Here is a 20,094-nt window from a genome sequence, read left to right as displayed (position 1 = left end):
TGACAGTATAAATCCAGTCCAAAAGAAGATGATAAACTTGGAGGACAATGTCTCATGCTGCTTCTGGACAACAAGCTGTACTGCATGACACTTGAACTCACTTCCCTTCAGCTACCAGGAATCCCAAGGCCCTGGAAATATGGCAAGACAAGGTTAAACCTATAAAGCCAATTAAATCTGAGGCTGCCTTCTCTGTATAATATTTAAATTGCCAATCAAGTTCCTGGAGTGAGTTGGCTGTGTATCTTTCACCCCATTTCTGCACCTCACATCCCATTTCCATTCTTCTTGGAAGAGAGTAGGTTAGGATCAGGTTTGAGATTTTAACATCACTTCCAACTCTGACCCACATGTCTTATTGTGGGTTAAATTTGATTGATAATCCCTTTATTCCAGAGACGTGGTTTTATCAGTGATCTGAGGTCAGTGTAGGTTTGTTTTAAAATTTCCATCACTGCCGTGGAAGTTTTAAAAGTTGAACTGGAGATTTCCATTCTGCAAGATTCAAACGGGAAGGAACTGTGATGGTCATATCTTGCAACCTTTTTTTTAATAGAATGTGCTTATTCTGACTCTGAAATTCAACTAATCCAATGCACTGGTGGTTTTGTTTTCTCTGGACAGTCTGAGTTGACTAAGCAACAGAATCATTTTAAGATTGAGCTCAAGCAACTGGAGGACGAGCTCCTTACTCGCTTGTCTGCTGCAGAAGGCAACTTCCTTGGAGACACAGAGCTGGTGGAGAAGTTGGAGACAACAAAGCTGACTGCAGCAGAGATCGAGCAGAAGGTGAAACATTGTCGTCTCATTACAAGATTTCAGGTGATCTGTTGCAAAAATCATTTTCTGAATCCTAAACCGCATATATCAAATTTAGCCATCTGCAGATGTGGAAAAGGCCAAATCGTTATCATGGCACAGAATTCTCTCCATGATAGACACTGACCAGAAAATCTTCAATTCCACGGCTCTGATCAGTTTTAAGAGACAGGGCAAATTTGTGGATTCAGACAAGATTGGGTTGTGAATTTGTCTTGGGCATTAGAGCAAAATGCACATTAAAGTGAATCTACAACCTAGTTTATTTTCCATTTAGTTTCATTGAAAAGAGGTTCACTGCCTTGAATCACATTAAGAGGTGCTGGCACCATTCAGAATGCATTTGGTGCTCCTCCCAAACTGCTTCCTGCTACAAAGTTTAATGGAAGGGTCTTAGATATCTATATATCATTTAGTTTTTGATATCTTTGCAACAGATTCACCACATTCGCTGACTTTCCACACTTGGACATACTTTTCTGAATTTGCACACTAGAAGTAGACTTTGAGGAAACTTCTAATGGCAAGGGGAATGGTAACAAGGGAAAGGGAAGTGGGTAGAGAATTCCAGCAGTACATAGTACCTGATCCATGAGGTTTATTAGTCTTAATTTACTAAGTTATGCAGTGCTTCTGAATTCAAAATCCTCCAGAAGTTCTGCCACAATACAATTCAGTGCTTCTAAGGAGAGATGGGAAATGTGGATTTATTAATATTAGCCTTGCAGGGTAACTCACTGGGAATCTGTTGTCATACAGGTGAATGAAGCAAAGGAGAACGAATTAAAGATCAACGAAGCACGCGAGTGCTATCGGCCAGCAGCAGCCAGAGCTTCACTTCTTTATTTCATCATCAATGATCTCAGGAAAATGAATCCCATTTACCAATTTTCACTCAAGGTACTAAATTACACAAATGACTAAATGACTAAATTCATTTGTGGAAAGAGAACAGGAAACAGGATACAGATCATTCTGGGCTTGGCAATATGCAACAAGTGGGGTACTGCAAGAATCTGTGTTTCAGCCTCTGCTCTCTCTCTCTATATTATATATATATATATATCACATATATATATATATATATAAAGGATTGAGTGTAACATATCCAAGCTTACCATGTTACAAGTTTAAGTGAGTAAGTAAGCACGCTGTAAGGAGGATGCAATGTGGCTACAAAAAGATTTAGACAATGAATGGGAAAGTACGTAGCAAATGGAATATAATGTAGAAAAAAACAGAATATCATATTTCTTGAGTGGTGAAAAACTGGAAAATGTTTGTTCAGAAAGATTTGGATATTCTTGTACATGAATTGCAAAAGTTAACATGCAGGTACAGTAAACAGTTAGAAAGGCATTAGGTATATTAGCCTCAATTACAAAGTGATTGGAGTATAGGAGTGCAGAAATTTGACTGCAACTCTTTCGTTGTTGGTGAGATCATACCTGGAGTACTGTACACACAGTTGTGATCTCCTTATCAAAGGGAGGGTATACTTGCCATAGTAGGGGGAATGTAACAAAGATTCACTACTCTGATTTCTGATATGAGAAAAAATTGTGTAGATTATAGGAACAAATGAAAAAAGAGCAGGAATAGGCCATTCAGACCCTCAATCCTGCTGTGCTATTGATCTACTTCAACACCATTTTCCCTCATGACCCCATATCCCTTAATATCTTTACTATCTAGAAATCTGTTGATCTGTCTTGAATGTACTCGAGCCTCCACAACCCTCTGGGTTAGAGAATTCCAAAGATTCATCACCTTCTAAGTGCAGAAATTCTTCCTCATCTCAGTCCTAAATGGGACATCTCTTATTCTAAGACTATGTCCTCTGGTTCTAGACTTGTCCCAGCTATGGGAAGCATCCTTCCTGCATCTATCCTGTCAAGCTCTGTAAGAATGTTTGCTTCAATGAGATCACCTCTCATTCTTCTAAATGCTAGAGACAATAGGTCCAGTCTCCTCGATCTCTCCTCTGCCATATCTGGTGATTTTTTGTTGCACTCTCTCTATGGCCAGTACATCCTTCCTTGGGTATGGAGATCAAAAGTGTACACAGCACTCCAGGTGCAATCTCATCAAATCGCTACACAATTGCAGCAAAACTTCCTTACTCCTGTATTCAAATCCTCTTGTTTACATTGCATTTGTCTTCCTAATAGCTTGTGACACTTACATGTTAACTTCCAGTGACTTATGAACTAGAACTCCCAGGTTTCTTTGGACATTTTCCAATCTATCACCATTTAAGAACTATTCTGTTTTTTATTTATAGAGTGGATAACTTCATTTCTTTCTACATTGTACTCCACCTGACATGTTCTTGCTGATTTCCTGTGTAAATTCCGTTAAATTCTACTTGCATTCACTTTGCAACTCATATTGCCAGCTCGTCATTAGCAAGCTCAGAGATGTTGCATTTGGTCCCCACATCCAAATCATTGATTGAGATTGTGAATAGTGGGAGTCATAGAAATAGAATCATAGAAACCCTACAGTGCAGAAAGAGGCCTTCTGGCCCATCGAGTCTGCACCGACCACAATCCCACCCAGGCCCTACCCGTTTACCCGCAAATCCCTCTAACCTACGCATATCTCAGGACACTAAGGGGCAATTTTTAGTATGGCCAATCAACCTAACCTGCACATTTTTGGACTGTGGGAGGAAACCGGAGCACCCGGAGGAAATCCACGCAGACACGAGGAGAATGTGCAAACTCCACACAAACAGTGACCCAAGCCGAGAATCGAACCCAGGTCCCTGGAGCTGTGAAACAACAGTGCTAATTGCTGTGTTAGCGTACCGAGTTCAAACACTGATCTTTGCTGTAACTCACTAGTCACAGCCTGCTACACCGAGAATGACTGATTTATTCCTGCTGTTTACAGTCTGTCAGCCAATTCTCAATCCATGACAAGTATATTGCCCCAATCCCAAATGTTCTGACTTTGTTTACCAACCCCCAATGTGGAATTTTATTGAAAGCCTTCTGAAAATCCGAATACGGCATATCCACTACTCCCCCCTTCTTTATTTTGCTCATTACATCCTCAAAAAGCTCCATCAAGTTTTGCTTTCATAAATCCATGTCCATTCTGCACTGTCCTACCATTATTTTTGACATGTCCTCTTATCACATACTCCATTATAGATTCTAGCATTTTCTCACCTACTGATGTCAAACTAACTGATCTGTCATTCCCTGTTTTCTCTCCACCCCATCCCCTTTCTTAAATAGTGGCTACATTTGTTACTTCCCAATCTGCAGGAACCACTCCAGAACCTATAGAATTTTGGAAGATGACCGCGAGTGCATCCACCATCTTTACCCAGTGCTTTCAACACTCTGGGATATAAATCTACAGATCCAAGGATTTATCAACTTTTAGTCCCATTAATTTCACCAGTATTATTTATTTACTGATACTAATTTCTTTCAGTTTCTTATTCGCGCTAGTCCCTTGATTCTCTAGTATTCCTGAAAGGCTTTATCCATCTTCCTCCATGAAGACAGGCATAAAGATTTAACTTTGCTGCTCCCACCCACTGTGGGAATTGTAGCAGGCAGGATGGATAATCTGATAGATCAATAAAAGACCAGTGGAAAGGCATAACAGTGAGAGGCAAGAAGTATGTGAAACATGGGATTTTCTTTTTACAAATTGGTCTAGGGCAGTACAGAGAACAAAGAAAAGGAACGAGCCCTGCGGCCATCCAAGCCTGCTCTGACCATGCTGCCTGACTTAACTAAAACCCCCTATCCTTCCGGGGACCAAATCGCTTTATTTCCATCCTATTCATGTACTTGTCAAGAAGCCACTATTGTATCTCCTTCCACTACCTCCCCCAGCAATGAGTTCCAGGCACCCACTACTCTGTATAAAAAAATCTGCCTTGTACATCTCCTTTAAACCTTGCCCTTTGCACCTTAAACCTATGCCCCCTAGTAATTGACTCTTCCACCCTGGGAAAAAGCTTCTGACTAGCCACTCTGTCCATGCCTCTCATAATCTTATAGACTTCTATCAGGTTTCCCCTCAACCTCCAACACTCCAGTGAGAACAAACCAAGTTTCTACAATCTCTCCTCATAGCTAATGCCCTCCATACCAGGCAACATCCTGGTAAATCTTTTCTGTACCCTCTCCAAAATCTCCACATCTTTCTAGTAGTGTGGCGACCTGAATTGATCACTATATTCCAAATGTGACCTAACTAACGTTCTATAAAGCTGCAGTATTGCTTGCCAGTTTTTAAACTCAGTACTCTGGCCAATGAAGGCAAGCATGCCATATGCCTTCTTGACTACCTTCTCCACCTGCATTGCCACTTTCAATGACCTTTGTACTTGTACACCCAGATCCCTTTGCTTATCAATACTCCCAAGGGTTCTGCCATTTACTGTATATTTCCTATTTGTATTAGACCTTCCAAATGCATTACCTCACATTTGTCTGGATTAAACCTATCTGCCATCTCTCCATCCAAGTCTCCAACTGATCTATATCCTGCTGTGTTCTCTGATGGTCCTCATCACTATCCGCAAATCCATCGACCTTTGTGTCATCCACAAACTTACTAATCAATCCAATTACATTTACCTCCAAATCATTTATATATATTACAAACAGCAAAGATCCAGCACTGATCCTTGAGAAACACCACTTGTCACAGCCCTCCATTCAGAAACGCACCCTTCCACTGCTATCCTCTGTCTTCTTTGACCGAGCCAGTTTTGTATCCACCTTGCCAGCTCACCTCTGATCCCATGCAACTTCACCTTCTGCACCAGTCTGCCATGAGAGACCTTGTCAAAAGCTTTACTGAAGTCCATGTAGACAACATCCACTGCCTACCCTCATCAATCATCTTCGTCAGTTCCTCAAAAAACTCGATCAAGTACGTGAGACATGACCTTCTCTTCACAAAACCATGTTCCTCTCACTAATACATCCACTTATTTCTAAGTGGGAATAAAGTGGGAATAAAGTGGGAATCTTCTCCAATAATTTCCCTACTACTGATGTAAGGCTTACCAGCCTATAATTACCTGGATTATTTTTGCTACCCTTCTTAAACAAAGGAATAACATTGGCTATTCTCCAATCCTCTGGGACCTCCCCTGTAGCCAGTGAGGATACAAAGATTTCTCTCAAGGCCGCAGCAATTTCCTCCCTTGCCCCTCTCAGTATTCTGGGATATATCCCATCAGGCCCTGGGGACTTGTCTACATTAGTGTTTCTCAAGAACCCCAGTACCTCTCCCTTTTTGACCTCAACATGACTCAAACTTTCTACATACCCTTTCCCAGATTCTTCATCTGCCAAATCCTTTGGTGAATTCTGATGCAAAGTACTCATTTAATACCTCACCCATTTCCTCTGGCTTCACGCATAGATTCCCTCCCTTGTCCTTGATTGGGCCAACCCTCTCCCTGGCTACCCTATTGCTCTTTAAATATCTATAGAATCATAGAACCCTACAGTGCAGAAAGAGGCCATTCAGCCCATCGAATCTGTACCGACCATAATCCCACCCAGGTCCTACCCCCATATCCCTACATATTTTATCTGCTAATCCTCTAACCTACGCATCTCAGGACACTAAGGGCAATTTTAGCATGGCCAATCAACCTAACACACACATCTTTGGACTGTAGGGGGAAACCAGAACACCCCGAGGAAACCCACGCAGACACGAGAATATCTGTGTGGAGTTTGCACAATGACCTGAGCTGGGAATTGAACCCAGGTCCCTGGAGCTGTGAAGCAGCATTGCTGACCACTGTGCTACCGTGCCGTTATGTATAAAAAGCCTTGGGATTTTCCTTAATCCTGCTGGCCAATGCTTTTTCATGACCCCTTTTCAGCCCTTCTTACTCTTTGCTTAAGTTTCTTTTTACTTGCCTTGTATTCCATACTTACTTCATGTTTTCGCAGCCTCCTAGCTTTGCCAAATGCTTCCTCTTTCTCTTTGACTAGGCTCACAATATCTCTTGTTATCCAAGGTTCCCAAAATGTGCCATACTTATCCTTCAACTTTACGTGTGCCAGTCCCGAATACCTACCAACTTGCACTTGAAAGCCTCCCACATGCCAGATGTTGATTTGTTCTCAATCATCTGCCCTCAATCTACCTAATATTGTTGTAATTAGCCTTCTCTCAATTTAGCACCTTAACTTGAGGACTTCATTTATCTTTATCCATCAGTACCTTAAAGCTTACTGAATTGTGGTCACTGTTCCCAAATTGCTCCCCTACTGAAACATCAACCACCTGGCTGGGCTCATTCCCCAATACCAAATGGAATGTTTTTTGTTTCAACAATATTCAAATGCATTTCTGATTCTTTCTGTTCCAGAATCTGATTTCACTGGTATTAGAATCACTACCAGCTATATTAAATTAGAATATATTTAAACACTTCAGGTTTATGTTTCATTAGAAATAGGATCTCCCTTCTGCTGTACAATTGAGATCACCAGTTTGAATTTTGGTGAATGAATTCTGCGTTTGGAGGCAGGTCTGTTTATTTAAATATAATAGCAGGCAGAAAAAGGCATACTTAATGAATATGTGCTGTCATCTGAGAACCTCGCCCATCAGAAGCGTATATCTGGAAATCATTTCATCCATTAATTTAAATTGACAGAAAATCATGGCAAACTTGCTTACAATTTGGCTGTACTGCACTTTCCACATGGGAGAGTGCATTTGTAAAATGATTCCTCAGAGGCTCATCTCTTTGTCTTATCTGGAGATAAAGGAGGGATACGACAGGATCAAAGATTGAGAAGTTAACAAATTGATTCCACATTGCAAAATAATGTACAAGAGTGATTAAAAATTAGTAACCATGTTTGCAGTGTAAGCCATCAAAAAGATGAAGTATTGATGATGTGCTGTTTCACAGAAAGAGAAAAACCGGTAAAAAGACATACCAAAACTATTCTCCCGCAATCACATAAATGTCATTGGAATAACTGACTTTTCTTTTAATTTTCTTTAGGCCTTTTACATTGTATTTTGTAAAGCTATTGAAAGGACAGAACAGTCCGAGGATCTAAAGGAGCGAGTAGCAAACCTGACAGACTGCATCACATACTCTGTGTTTCTCTACACGAGCAGAGGCCTCTTTGAAAGGGACAAGGTTGCATTCGTTTCTCACACAACTTTCCAGGTGTGTAGAGATGCTTTTCAATGCAGATTGACTCTGATATTATGGTAAATCCAAGTGTCCTGTTGCCTGCTTCATTACATTTCCAGCATAATATACGACGAATAAGGTGTTGCAACCCACCCCCAACAACAGGAAAGATTATCAAAACCTTTGGGTATTCATTAATTACACATTTATAAGAATATCCAATACAGTGTTAATTATGCCATCATTTGCTCCTTTTGATGTTGTTAATGAGACTACTCTGTATTCAGTCAGTAACTTTCTTATTTGTAAGTAGCAAATCCTGAATGACATTGGTCCTTTAATATATTTTGCCATCAGGGAATTAAACTTCCTGAGCAGATGGCAAGTTATTTTACTTCAGGAAAATTATCTTCTCCAGTGTAACACATTGGTAGAAAACTATGAATTGATAGCTGGATTTTATAAATATGTGTTGGGCTAAAGTAAAAACGATTTGGAACCTGCAGAAATTGGAACTTCTTTGCAGTTATATCATGGGACGTTTATCCAAAACATTTAATCTTGACAAATCGTTTGCAAAATAATTCAGTTTTAGATTACTGTTTAGTGTCTATCATACAGTTATATCTCCAGTCTGAATTCCTTGATGATAGTGAAATAAGTTTGGCCTAAATACTGTGGAGATTTTGCAGAGTCCCACAAACAGAAGATCACTAAACATTGTCTATTTTATTATTGAGTACTGTCATTTATCTATTTTTCTTTTAGAAATGTTCCATTGGAAACTATTTTGGAACAGGACAGTAAAGAAACAGGAAAACATCCAGCAGTTTTCACTTGGAGTTCATGGAACAATTCATGCACTTAAGAAACATCCAAAATGTTCCCAACTAATATGATTCACAATTAGGTGCAACCAAGATTTAAACAAGGGCTGTGAAATTTTGAGAGTTCCCCCAAGCTTCTGTTGTAACTCCGTGAGGTCACTGAAGAGACCACCACCTTAAACAATAAACAGAGGTGGCTTTGTATAATCTAGAATTTCAGTGCCAAATTACTGAAGTAAAATTTGTCCCATTAGAATTGCTGCTAAGATTAATTTTATTCTTTTATGCTTCCTTTTATTTTTCTTTAAACTTTTTTATTCAATAATAGAATTTTTCCAACAGAATTTCTGCCCTTACATTGCATCAGTGCACTCTTTTTCTATCTGATTCTTTATATTGGAACTTTTCTGAAAAAGGATCCACTGATGAGTCTTGTATGTGGCCTTAGGATATCTTGGATTCATGTATGAAATAAAATGATAAATGTGCATCGTGCCAAGGACCAATATAAAAATTTTCCTCTAATTTTAACAATACATCGGGGGGTTAATTTTAACTGTACGCAATAGAGTAAAACGAGTAATAGCAAAACTGCAATATAAGCCAATAGAATTAAAAATTATAAGATGTCAGTTGGTTATTATGCATTTTACATAATTGCTCAAACTTATCCCAGAGTTAAAAAGAAGCTGCGATCAGAAGTCATGTCTATGGTCTATCTCGATATAGTGTTACCAGCACAATTAATCAGCTTGATTTCTGAGAAGAAAGTTTGAGTAAGGAACCAAGGCATACATTTTAAAGATTTATTCAGATATGTGCATGACAGCTGCTTTTGAATTCATTTAATAGTTATTAAAATCCAAGGAGCCCTGGCAACTAGGAGTACATTAGTAGCCTGCGATGTCCAAATAAAAAGTGATCAGTTTGAACTGCAAAGAGTCCAGATTAGTTACTCTCACATTTGGTAAAATTATGTATTTTTTATTATTATGTACTACTTCATCTCAATTTTTTTTGTCAGGAACGGTTGAGGACTCTGGGTGTGTACTCGTTGGAATTTGGAAGGATGAGGGGGGATCTTATTGAAACTTACAAGATACTGCAAGGCCTGGATAGAATGGATGTAGAGAGGATGTTTCCACTAGTAAGAAAATCTAGAACCAGAGGACACAAGCTCAGGCTATAGGGATGATCCTTTAAACAGAGATGAGAAGGAATTTCTTCAGCCAGAGAATGGTGAATCTGTGAAACTCTTTGCCGCAGAAGGCTGTGGAGGCCAGGTCATTGAGTGTTTTTAAGATAGAGATATAGTCTTGATTAATAAGGGGGTCAGGGGTTATGGGGTAAAGGCAGGAGAATGAGGATGAGAAAGATATCAGCCATGATTGAATGGTGGAGCAGACTCAATGGCTGAGTGGCCTAAATTTGCTCCTATGCCTTATGGTCTTATAGCTGAAGCCTGTTACAAAGTCAACTTTAATCTGACTTAATCAATTTTCTGTGGAGCTTGAGGATAAATGCAATAACTAACAAAACATTTTTTGTTATTTTAGGCATGCTGTTAGAAACTTACTGAGGTATCAGGTCCAATGACGCGCCAATACGGAACTAAAATTTACCCATGAGAGTTTATCTAACATATGTAGGAAGAATAGAAAAGACCCCAAACACAACATTTGAAATTGTACTATTTTCCAGATCCTGTTGATGAACAATGAGATAGATCCTGAGGAGTTGGACTTTTTCCTGAGATTCAATGTTGAGCAAACATACAAGAGCCCTATTGATTTTCTCTCCACCCAAGCTTGGAGCGCCATCAAGGTCAATTTAGCATTTTTCTTTTGTCCCTTACATTTGTGTGAAACGAATTTGACTGTTTGCTATGATAAGGGCCTCACATAAATATAAATAAAAGTTACTGTTCAAGACGTGCTGAGGAGAGTGAAATCTATCCTATGTCTCATTGGCTTGCTAAATTAATAAGCCAGCTTTAGACTAAAGCAAATCAGCATGATTTGAATCAAGACCTCTTATTATCCTTGCTCTGAAAGAAAAGTGGATTGTGCTTTTTTGTTTGTCTTCACACTTGGGCATAAATCATTTCTTAGGTGCAAAGAGAGTAAGAAATTGGACAGGAAGGAATAAATGCTTGTCACGGAGCCTTCCTAATGTTTCTTCCATATAAAATTTGCTATCCTAAGAAGAATCCGCTATTTATCATAATTACAAGTACAGTACAGTTTTCCAGTAAATATGTGCTAGAATATTCATTGTTTAGTTCCCTTTTGTCCCCCAGAGGTACCATCCAGAATCACAATGCCACGTGTACAAGTATCCAGCTGGTCCTCAGCAGTAGCTTTGTCAACCCTTCCAAACTTCCTGATTTTCTTTATGCTGCCTGAACTAAATCCAATACTGACAGAAATTTCCTCCTCCTAAATATTAGGAACACCATGGTCGGGATTCCCCCCAAAAAAAGCTAAGTGCTCATCAGGAGGGAAAACGAGAGATTTTCCCGCCTGCTTTTTGGGTGTACTTAGTTTCACACAGAGTGCCTCAGGGAGATTCACACCGGAAAGTGGGGAAAGCGGAGCCTCATCCCGCTGGAGAGACTAGAATCAGCACGCTGAGTGCACCACTATGCGTGCACCAATCTGTCAGTGGGAAATTCAGTGCATGCTCACTTGGCCCCCCTGCCCTCCCCCCCACTCCCCCATCACTAGCCCCATGCAGCTAGCCCCAATCTTCCTCCCCCCTTCCCACCCCACCATGTGTCACTACAATCTCCGTCCCACACCCTCCTCCCATGGCCCACCCAGATTTTCTTCCCCACTTCACAATGGGCAGCCCAGAGCTGTCCACCCCCCCACCCCCCATGGGTAGCCCCGATTGCCTCCCTCTCCCATAAATCACATTGTACAGTGTGCAACAGATCTCCCTACACCCCCCTCCAACCACTGATCAACCCCTGAAAGGCCCGAACCCGGAAGCCCTCTCCCTGGCACTGCACCTTGGCGGTACCCAATGGGCAGTGCCAGGCTGATAGTTTATGGAGACCATTTGTAATCCCCATTGGTGAGAACATCTCCCAGCAGGGGTGGGGAGACACTTGCAGGCCCAGAGACTGCTGATATTGAAATATCAAATTCAATATTATTATCAGCCCAACGTTGGTTTCCAGCATGATGCTGATTACATCAGAAAACATTGCCTGGGAGACACATGACTGGCTGGACGCCGGTCATTAGTCACGCTACAGGTCCCCTGCTGATGTCTCCCGGCCTACTGTGCTACTTGATCAGTGCAGCAGACCGGGAGAGTCACTCCCCTAAAGCTAGTGCCTCTGTCCTGCTGTAACTTCATTCCCTTTCATCGCCCTCCCTGATCACTGAGGCTGAACAAGACTGTTTGCAACCTTGGCATTCAGTTTGCCTCTGAGATGACCTGCTGACCTTCATCACCCAGATCACTGACTTCCATCGCCATCATGATGCCCAACTCTGCCCGTGTCAGCCCATCTTTTGCTACTATAAGACTCAACTATTTCAGTGATCTTCTTGTTGGCCTATAATCTTTCATCCCTATAAACATTGAGCTCATTTAAAACACAGTTGTATGTATCCTAACTCACACCATCCTGTTCACCAGTTGACCAATCATAAAATAGCTATATGGTAATACTTATCCTTGTCTTCAAATCCCTCCAAAGCCTCATTCCTTCCTATCTCTGTAACTTTCTCCAGCTCTGTAACCTTCTGATAATTGAGCTCTTGTGTGTTCTTGATTCCCTTCATACCACAATTGGTAGTCATATCCAGTTGTCTAGGATGGATGTTCTACAATTGCCTCATAGCACCAGGGACCTGAGTTCGATTCCTGGTTTGGGTCACTGTCTGCATGGAGTTTGCACATTCTCCCCATGTCTGTGTATGTTTCCTCCGGGTGCCCCGGTTTCTTCCTGCAGTCTATAAGATGTGCGGGTTATGTGCATTGGCCAAGCTAAATTCTCCCTCAGCATATCCTAAAGCTGTGGACTGTAACTTCATTGCAATGTTAATGTAAGTCTATTTGTGACTAATAAATAAACATTAAAAACGTCCGCCCATCTTTCCTTCTTAAACACGCTTCTTAAAACCTGCACCTGTGACCAAACATTTGGTGATCTGTCCTGATATGTCTTTGTATATCTCAGTGTCAGACTTATCTGATTATAGTCGATGACATGCCTTGAGATTTTTTTCCATGTTAAAGATATATGTGGATGAGGGTTGTTGCTGAGCAGGCAAAAAGAGCAGGTCAAACCTCGGCTGTTAGAAATGCAATGATGGTGAGGAAAAGGATGAGGCATGAATAAGGATCTTGCACGTGCCCGCACTCTTCTTCCCATGAGTGGTACAAAATATGTAAAAAAAAATAAAAATGATGCAAGTGTACGCTTTTGGATGTTTTTAGACCATGGCAGTGATGGATGAGTTCCGAGGATTAGACAGAGACATCGAGGGCTCAGCCAAACGCTGGAAGAAGTTTGTTGAATCAGAATGCCCCGAGAAGGAAAAGTTTCCTCAGGAGTGGAAAAAGAAGAGCTCCCTCCAGAAACTTATAATGCTCAGAGCTTTGAGGCCTGACAGGATGACATACGCAGTGAGGTAATTGCACCTAATTGTATAAAGAAGACGTGACAGGATGCGAGGGCTTCGTTGCTCGACTTTTTCAAAATATACAACACCATCAAACAAATCCATCACCAGAGATCTGCCTTGTTGATCATTATTGGTTTCTACAAAAATATTAATCTGTTTCCTACCTATCTGATTTTTCACCCTTTTTTATATGTTACTATCTTTGGATTTCCAGGCTTAAATAGATTTTAAATAGATTTTGGGGAGGTGATGTTAGTGGTATTATTGCTGGACTATTAATCCAGAAACTCAGCTAATGTTCAGGGGAACGTTTAAATCCCATCATGGCTGATGATGAAATTTGAATTCCATAAAAGATCTCAGGAATTAAAAACTGATGACCATTAAGCCATTGTCCATTGTCGGAAAAATGCACCTGGTTCACTAATGTCCTTTAGGGAAGGAAATCTGCCGTTCTTACCTGGTTTGACCTACCTTGTGACTCCAGAGCCACAGCAATGTGGTTGACTTTCAACTGCCCTCCAATGACAACTAGCAGTGGACAATATATGCCAGCAACACCCCATGTCCCACAGAGGAATAAAATAAAACTTGGATTTGAGCCACAAGTGTGCTACTTTTGTCCCAAAAACCTACACCTGGGGACTTGGGTACAACTCTTGGAGAGTGTTAACTCTGGGAGAGAGTTAAAGACAGAAATGTGATTGCATCCAGAAGCCAGTTCCTATGAGCCAGCATCCAGGTTTGACACATGTGCCTTTGACTCTAAGGCCAGAATTTTACATTGCTTGGGCGCATGTGCGCCTGACCTGAAGGTATGTAAAATTATGCAAGAAGGTGTCGGGCGCATGCCCTGATGTCATCACATACTTGTGCAGTATTTCAGTCAGCGGGCATGGACCCACTGGCAATCAAGCAGGCAATCTATCCCATTAAAACGCCAACTGAATGCAATTTTACCTGTCCCTTGTTAGCCATGGATGAGCCACTTTCTCTGTTTTACTCTTATGCCGGGCGGGGGTGTATAGTTGTTAAAGTTCATTCATGTGTTCTTTAGATGTCTGCCATTGCCTATCCATTATCAACCCCTTATGTATTTTTTGCCAGCTTATCCTTGCCAATGCCCATCTCATACCATCAAAGTTAGTCTTCCTCAAGTTCAGGACCCTAGTCTCAGACTTAACTGTGAAAATCTCCAGCTAAATGAAGAATATCATATTATGGTTACTCTTCCCCACAGGATCTTGCACCACAAGGTTGTTAGTTAATCCTCTCTCATTACACAATATCCAGTCTAGGATGGCTTGCTCTCTAGTTGGTTCCTTAATATATTGGTCAAGAAAATAATCCCTTAAGTATTCCAAGAAATCCTCCTCCTTTGCATTGCTACCGATCTGATGAGCCCAATCAATATGCAGATTGAAGTTACCCATGATAACTGCTGCAACCTTGCTGCACGCAGCTCTGATTCCTGCTTGATGCCATCCCCAAACTCACGCCTACTATTTGGTCATTTGTACACAACTCCCACTAGTATTTTTGTCCTTTGATGTTCCGCAGCTCCACCCACACAGACTCCACATCGTCCAGGCTAATGTCTTTTCCTTCCTATTGCATTAATTTCCTCTTTAACCAACCATGCTACCTCACCCCCTTTCCTTTTGTCTACCTTTTGTTTCAGTGTGCTGCTTAGACACTATTGGCATAGCTTTTCCATTGCAATTTGTTTCGTACAATTCTGCAGTTAAGCAATGGTTCCTCTGAGAGCGCACAGTAGAAGCGCCAGCCCACACTCTCCCTATTAATGGTGTCTACCAGCTCCAGCAGCGCTGAGTCTTTCCCAATGGGCATTTCATGCTGGTTGGCCAATTGACGTGCAGCTGGTGTGAAATTGTGTTCTGGGGCCAATAGCACCCAGAAGCGCATTTCATGCCCACCGCCAGGCCAGTGGAATGCACTTGCTTGACGGGCAAAAACTTCAGGCCAATGTGCACAACCCCCTATAGAGAAGCAGTTTGGTGATTGAAAATATTGATCCATGAACTACAGCAATATTTTACCTCTACAAACACACATTTTTTGGGTTTCCTGAAACTTGCATTGAAACCAAGAAGAGAATGGCAATTTCCAATCTCATTAAAAGCCAGCCACATACAGCAGTAAATAGTCAGTGCAAATGTTCCCTGTAAACTTTGCAGATGTACAATCACATAACAGTCTGGGGGAAAAGACTACACAGGCTGGTCACAAGAATTCACATTTAAGATATTGTTCAGACACTGCCACACAGAGAAAGATGTAAAGTGAACAGGACTCATCCAGCATGTGGAGGAAGCATTGGCCCATGCTCATAGCTGCTTTCTTACCATTGGGAAAGGATTTGCCAACAGTACTTGTGCTGAGAGGTTAGTTTCTGCATTTTGAAGATGCTGAGCCTCAAGGTCAGGATTGGTAATGCCATAGCCACCTTAGGTTGGACTTTGGACATGGAGCAAGATGACCATCAGCAGCTGCAACAGCTGTCATGGTGATCCCTGCAACTGGTCAGTCGGAGGATTTGATCTGATTTGATTTATTATTGTCACATGTATTAGTATACACTGGAAAGTATTGTTTCTTGTGCACTATATGGAAGGAAAGGAGAGAGTGCAGAATGTAGTGTTACAGTCATAGCTACGGTATTGAGAAAGATCAACTTGGTGTGAGGTAGGTCCATTCAAAAGTCTGATGGCAGCAGGGAAGAAGCTGTTCTTGAGCTGGTGTCCTCAAACTTTTGTATCATTTTTCCCAACGAAAGAAAGTGGAAGAGAGAATGTCCAGGGTGCGTGTGGTCCTTAATTATGCTGGCTGCTTTCCGAGGCAGCAGGCAGTGTGGACAGAGTCAATGGATGGGAGGCTGATGGACTGGGCTTTGTTCAAGACCCTTTGTAGTTTCTTGCATCAGAGCCATATGAAGCTGCAATAAAACCAGAAAGATTGCTTTCTGCGGTGCATCTGTAAAGGTTGGTGAGAGTCTTAGCGGACATGCCAAATTTCCTTAGTCTCCTGAGAAAGTAGAGGTGTTGGTGGGCTTTCTTAACTAAAGTGTCAACATGGAAGGGCCAGGACAGGTTGTTGGTGATCTGGACAACTAAAACCTTGAAGCTCTCGACCGTTTCTACTTTGTCTCCATTGATATCGACTGGGCATGTTCTCCACTATACTTTCTGAAGTCAATGACTACCTCCTTTGTTTTATTGATATTGAGGGAGAGATTATTGTTTCCGCACGAGTTCACCAGATTCGCTGTCTTTCTGTACTTTGTCTTATCATTGTTTGAGATCCTACCCACTATGGTGGTTTCATCAGCAAACTTGAAATTTGAGTTGGAGGGGAATTTGGCCACACAGTCATAGGTGTAAAAGGGATATAGTAAAGTGCTGAGGACACAGCTTTGTGGGGCACTGGTGTGTGGATGATCATGCAGGAGGTGTTGTTGCCTGTCCTGATTGCATTCTGTGGGTTAGGAAGTTCAGGGTCCAGTCGCAGAGGGAGGAGCCGAGTCCCAGGCCGTGAGTTTGAAGATGAGTTCTGTAGGAATAATGGTGTTAAAGACTGAGCTGTAGTCGATAAATAGGAGTCTGACAAAGGTGTCTTTGTTATCTAAGTACTCCAGCGTTGAGTGCAGAGCTAGAGAGATAGCATCTGCTGAGGACCTGTTGCGGCAGTAGATGAACTGTAGTGGATCCGAGCAATTTGGAAGACCAGAATTGATTTGTGCCATCACTAACCTTTTGAAGCACTTCACAATGATGGATGTCAGAGCCACCGGATGATAGTCGTTAAGGCGCACTGCTTGGCCTGTCTTTGGTGCCGGAGTGATGATCGCCTTCTTGAAGTAAATAGGGACCTCAGATTGTTGTAAAAAGATCAGCAGCAGAAGGGTTGAGCTTGCTGGGATCAATGTTTTCATATTGGGGTGTACAGGCAAAGGCTCAGTTGTGTTGATCTCTCGGAAGAGCAGTGCTTTGGGTGGCTGAGTTTGTCCTGTTAGTTGTAACAGACATCTGCTACCTCCCAAAGAAGACCTGCTCCCTGCTGGAGTTGATGCCCACATGTTTCCAGTTACTGTGAAAGTGACCACTCCTCTCAATTTTTTTTGCTTCTGCGCCTGCTGAGCCAAATCCAGGATTCCCCAGTTGGCTGGACTAAATGCATAAAGCAGTCACTGAAGGGATGATCTCCAATGCTAGCAGTTATACATACATACAATCCCTACAGTACAGGTCTGCACCAACCCTCTGATGGAGCATGCTACCCAAAACCTATCCCATTTATTTACCCTGTCAATCATCCTAACCCACACACCTTTAGATACTAAGGTGCAATTTAGCATGGCCAATTCACCCGACCTGCACATCTTTGGACTGTGGGAGGAAACTGGAGCACCTGGAGGAAACCCATGCAGACACGGGGAAAATGTGCAAACTCCATAGTGACAGTTATCCAAGGCCGGAATTGAACCCGAGTCCCTGGCGCTGTGGGGCTGCATTGCTAATTACGGTGCCATCGTACCTATGATGAAGCAAGTCAGGGCGGCATGGTGACAAAGTGGTTAGCATTGCTGCCTCGCGTCTCCAGAGACCTGGGTTCAGATCCAGCCTCAGGTCAGTGTCTGTGTGGAGTTTGCACGTTCTCCGGTTTCCTCCCACACTCCAAAGATGTGTTGGTTAGGTTGATTGGCCATGCTAAATTGCCTCTTAGTGTCCCAAGATGTGTAGGTTAGAGGGATTAGTGGAGTAAACATCTGGCATTATGGATAGGAACTGGGTGGGATTGTAGTCGGTGCAGACTCGATGGGCCAAGTGGCTCCTTCTGCACTGTAGGGATTCTACGATTAAGAATGAGTAGGTGTCAGCTTTATATCTTTGATTGGCTTCTCATGCGTGCAGGTCTTCAACAACAGCACATATGAAACGAGCCACACATCCTTAGATAAACCAGCTGCATTCATAAATTGCAAGTATTTCCGCTCCATTAATGCAGAACTAGTGTGTGCTGCAGGATAAGATATATACAGGTGTGTGCCTAAAATCAACAGGGCGATGACCAAAAGCTGGAAGGATCGGACTGAAAGCTAGCATGGATGTGATGGGCCAAGTGGCTTCCTGCTGTGCTGTTAGCTTGTCTTTTTATTTTGAGAGCATCTTAGATGCTTCGTTTAATTCTGGTAAAAACAGCTGTGCTTAATCACTAATTTTGAATTAGTCTGTACATTGTCATTAAATTTCTGTTCTGATTTGTACAGCAGTATGAACAATGTCCTTGCTTCAAAATTGAACACTTCCCCAGTTGATGTTAATCCCCTGTCTGAGCTCCCTCCCACCTGAGTGTCTTTTGCTCAGAAAGACCCCTAGACTTGTATGCATCCTGGGTTTCTGACCCTTAATTTTGTATGACCCAATATTGTCCCAGCTTCCAGAGGTGCTCCTGGGACTAGAGGGCTACCAGTTAAATTGGAGCAAGCCACCTGCCTCTGCGCAAAACTCTCCCTGTAATATTAATCTCTTTGCATTTCTTTATTTGTTTGAGTTGGTAATTCTTAAGCAAGCTGACGGAGTTTTTCCGTGCCTTCAGATAACCAGCTGGCTGTAAATATAGTACCAAATTATCTGAAGTTGTCCGTAAGTAATGCAACTGTGCTAATTTGTTGTTACTTTACTTTTTATTGCACAGCACTGCAGTTGCACAATACTAAAACTACATGCAAACGAGCTAGTCATGGGCTTTGTCACACTTTATATTGCCATCTTTAAGTAAGTTGATTGGAGGGAATGATCACAATTTGTGCTGCTAAAGGGTGATTCCTCCTGTGTTCTTCTATTCTAGTAAAGTTTATAATTACAGAAAAGTGGATTTTTATTTGCATTACTGTGTGTGTGTTTTGTTTAATTTATTCATAAAATAGCATTTAAGACACAGGTCTGTGGCTGTTCCACATGTAAAGGTTTTATAAACAACAGCACACAATGCGTGTGTGCCAACAAACTTCAGAAATGCTCTGTGATGTTAACTCTTGCTACTGATATTTAACCTGATCAGTGTATGTGCATGCACCCTGCTGCACGTACAAGTACAAATCTGTACCTTTGACAGTAACCAGCACAGGTTTGTTTGATTCACATTAATTAAAAGTTTGAATAAAACAGAGCTACGGAGCAAGTAAAAAGCTTATTAAAAAGTTCAAATAAAAATTATTCACACTTTGATGTTTTATGTGGGTACCCATGTGTTCTCCAACTTTTGAGACTAAGATATAAAGTCCACATCAGAAGCCTGAGTACTGAGTGGTGCAATATTCTCTAACATTGATCTTTCAGTTATATGTTGCTGTTGCTATCTCCAAAGCCTTTACAGAGACTTTCCTAAGTCAGGAGTTCCTGCACGCGTGCTTTCAGTTAGGGTTGTCATACCAACCAGTGGGAGAACCAAATGGAGACTGGACCCTAAAGATGAAGCACAAAAATCTTTTTTTTGAATAGTGCAAGTAGCCCCGTAATCGGGAAGCTGGCGATAACCTGTCCTCTCCTTGCCCCACGCACATTAGCCACCTTTCCAGTCACTTCCATGTGGGACCATCCCAGAAATAGTCCCAGATCCACCAGTCGGC

The 20,094-nt window shown here is 41.8% G+C and overlaps 1 protein-coding gene across 1 annotated transcript in view; it reads left to right on the top strand.

The window, feature by feature from the left end:
• Positions 1-20,094, top strand: part of LOC145359772 (dynein axonemal heavy chain 11-like) — a 375,870-nt gene that overhangs the window by 286,469 nt on the left and 69,307 nt on the right. Inside the window, exons 67-71 of the mRNA XM_080214554.1 lie at positions 625-789; positions 1,579-1,719; positions 7,838-8,008; positions 10,504-10,626; positions 13,258-13,451. Of these exons, the coding sequence (XP_080070680.1) occupies positions 625-789; positions 1,579-1,719; positions 7,838-8,008; positions 10,504-10,626; positions 13,258-13,451 (794 nt within the window). The remainder of the gene's footprint in view (positions 1-624; positions 790-1,578; positions 1,720-7,837; positions 8,009-10,503; positions 10,627-13,257; positions 13,452-20,094) is intronic.

The sequence above is a fragment of the Carcharhinus amblyrhynchos genome, chromosome 2 (assembly GCF_965287045.1).
Source record: "Carcharhinus amblyrhynchos chromosome 2, sCarAmb.v2.hapA, whole genome shotgun sequence".
Classification (NCBI taxonomy): domain Eukaryota; kingdom Metazoa; phylum Chordata; class Chondrichthyes; order Carcharhiniformes; family Carcharhinidae; genus Carcharhinus; species Carcharhinus amblyrhynchos.
Note: the sequence above shows the minus strand (reverse complement) of the source record. Positions and strands in the feature narration are given on the sequence as shown.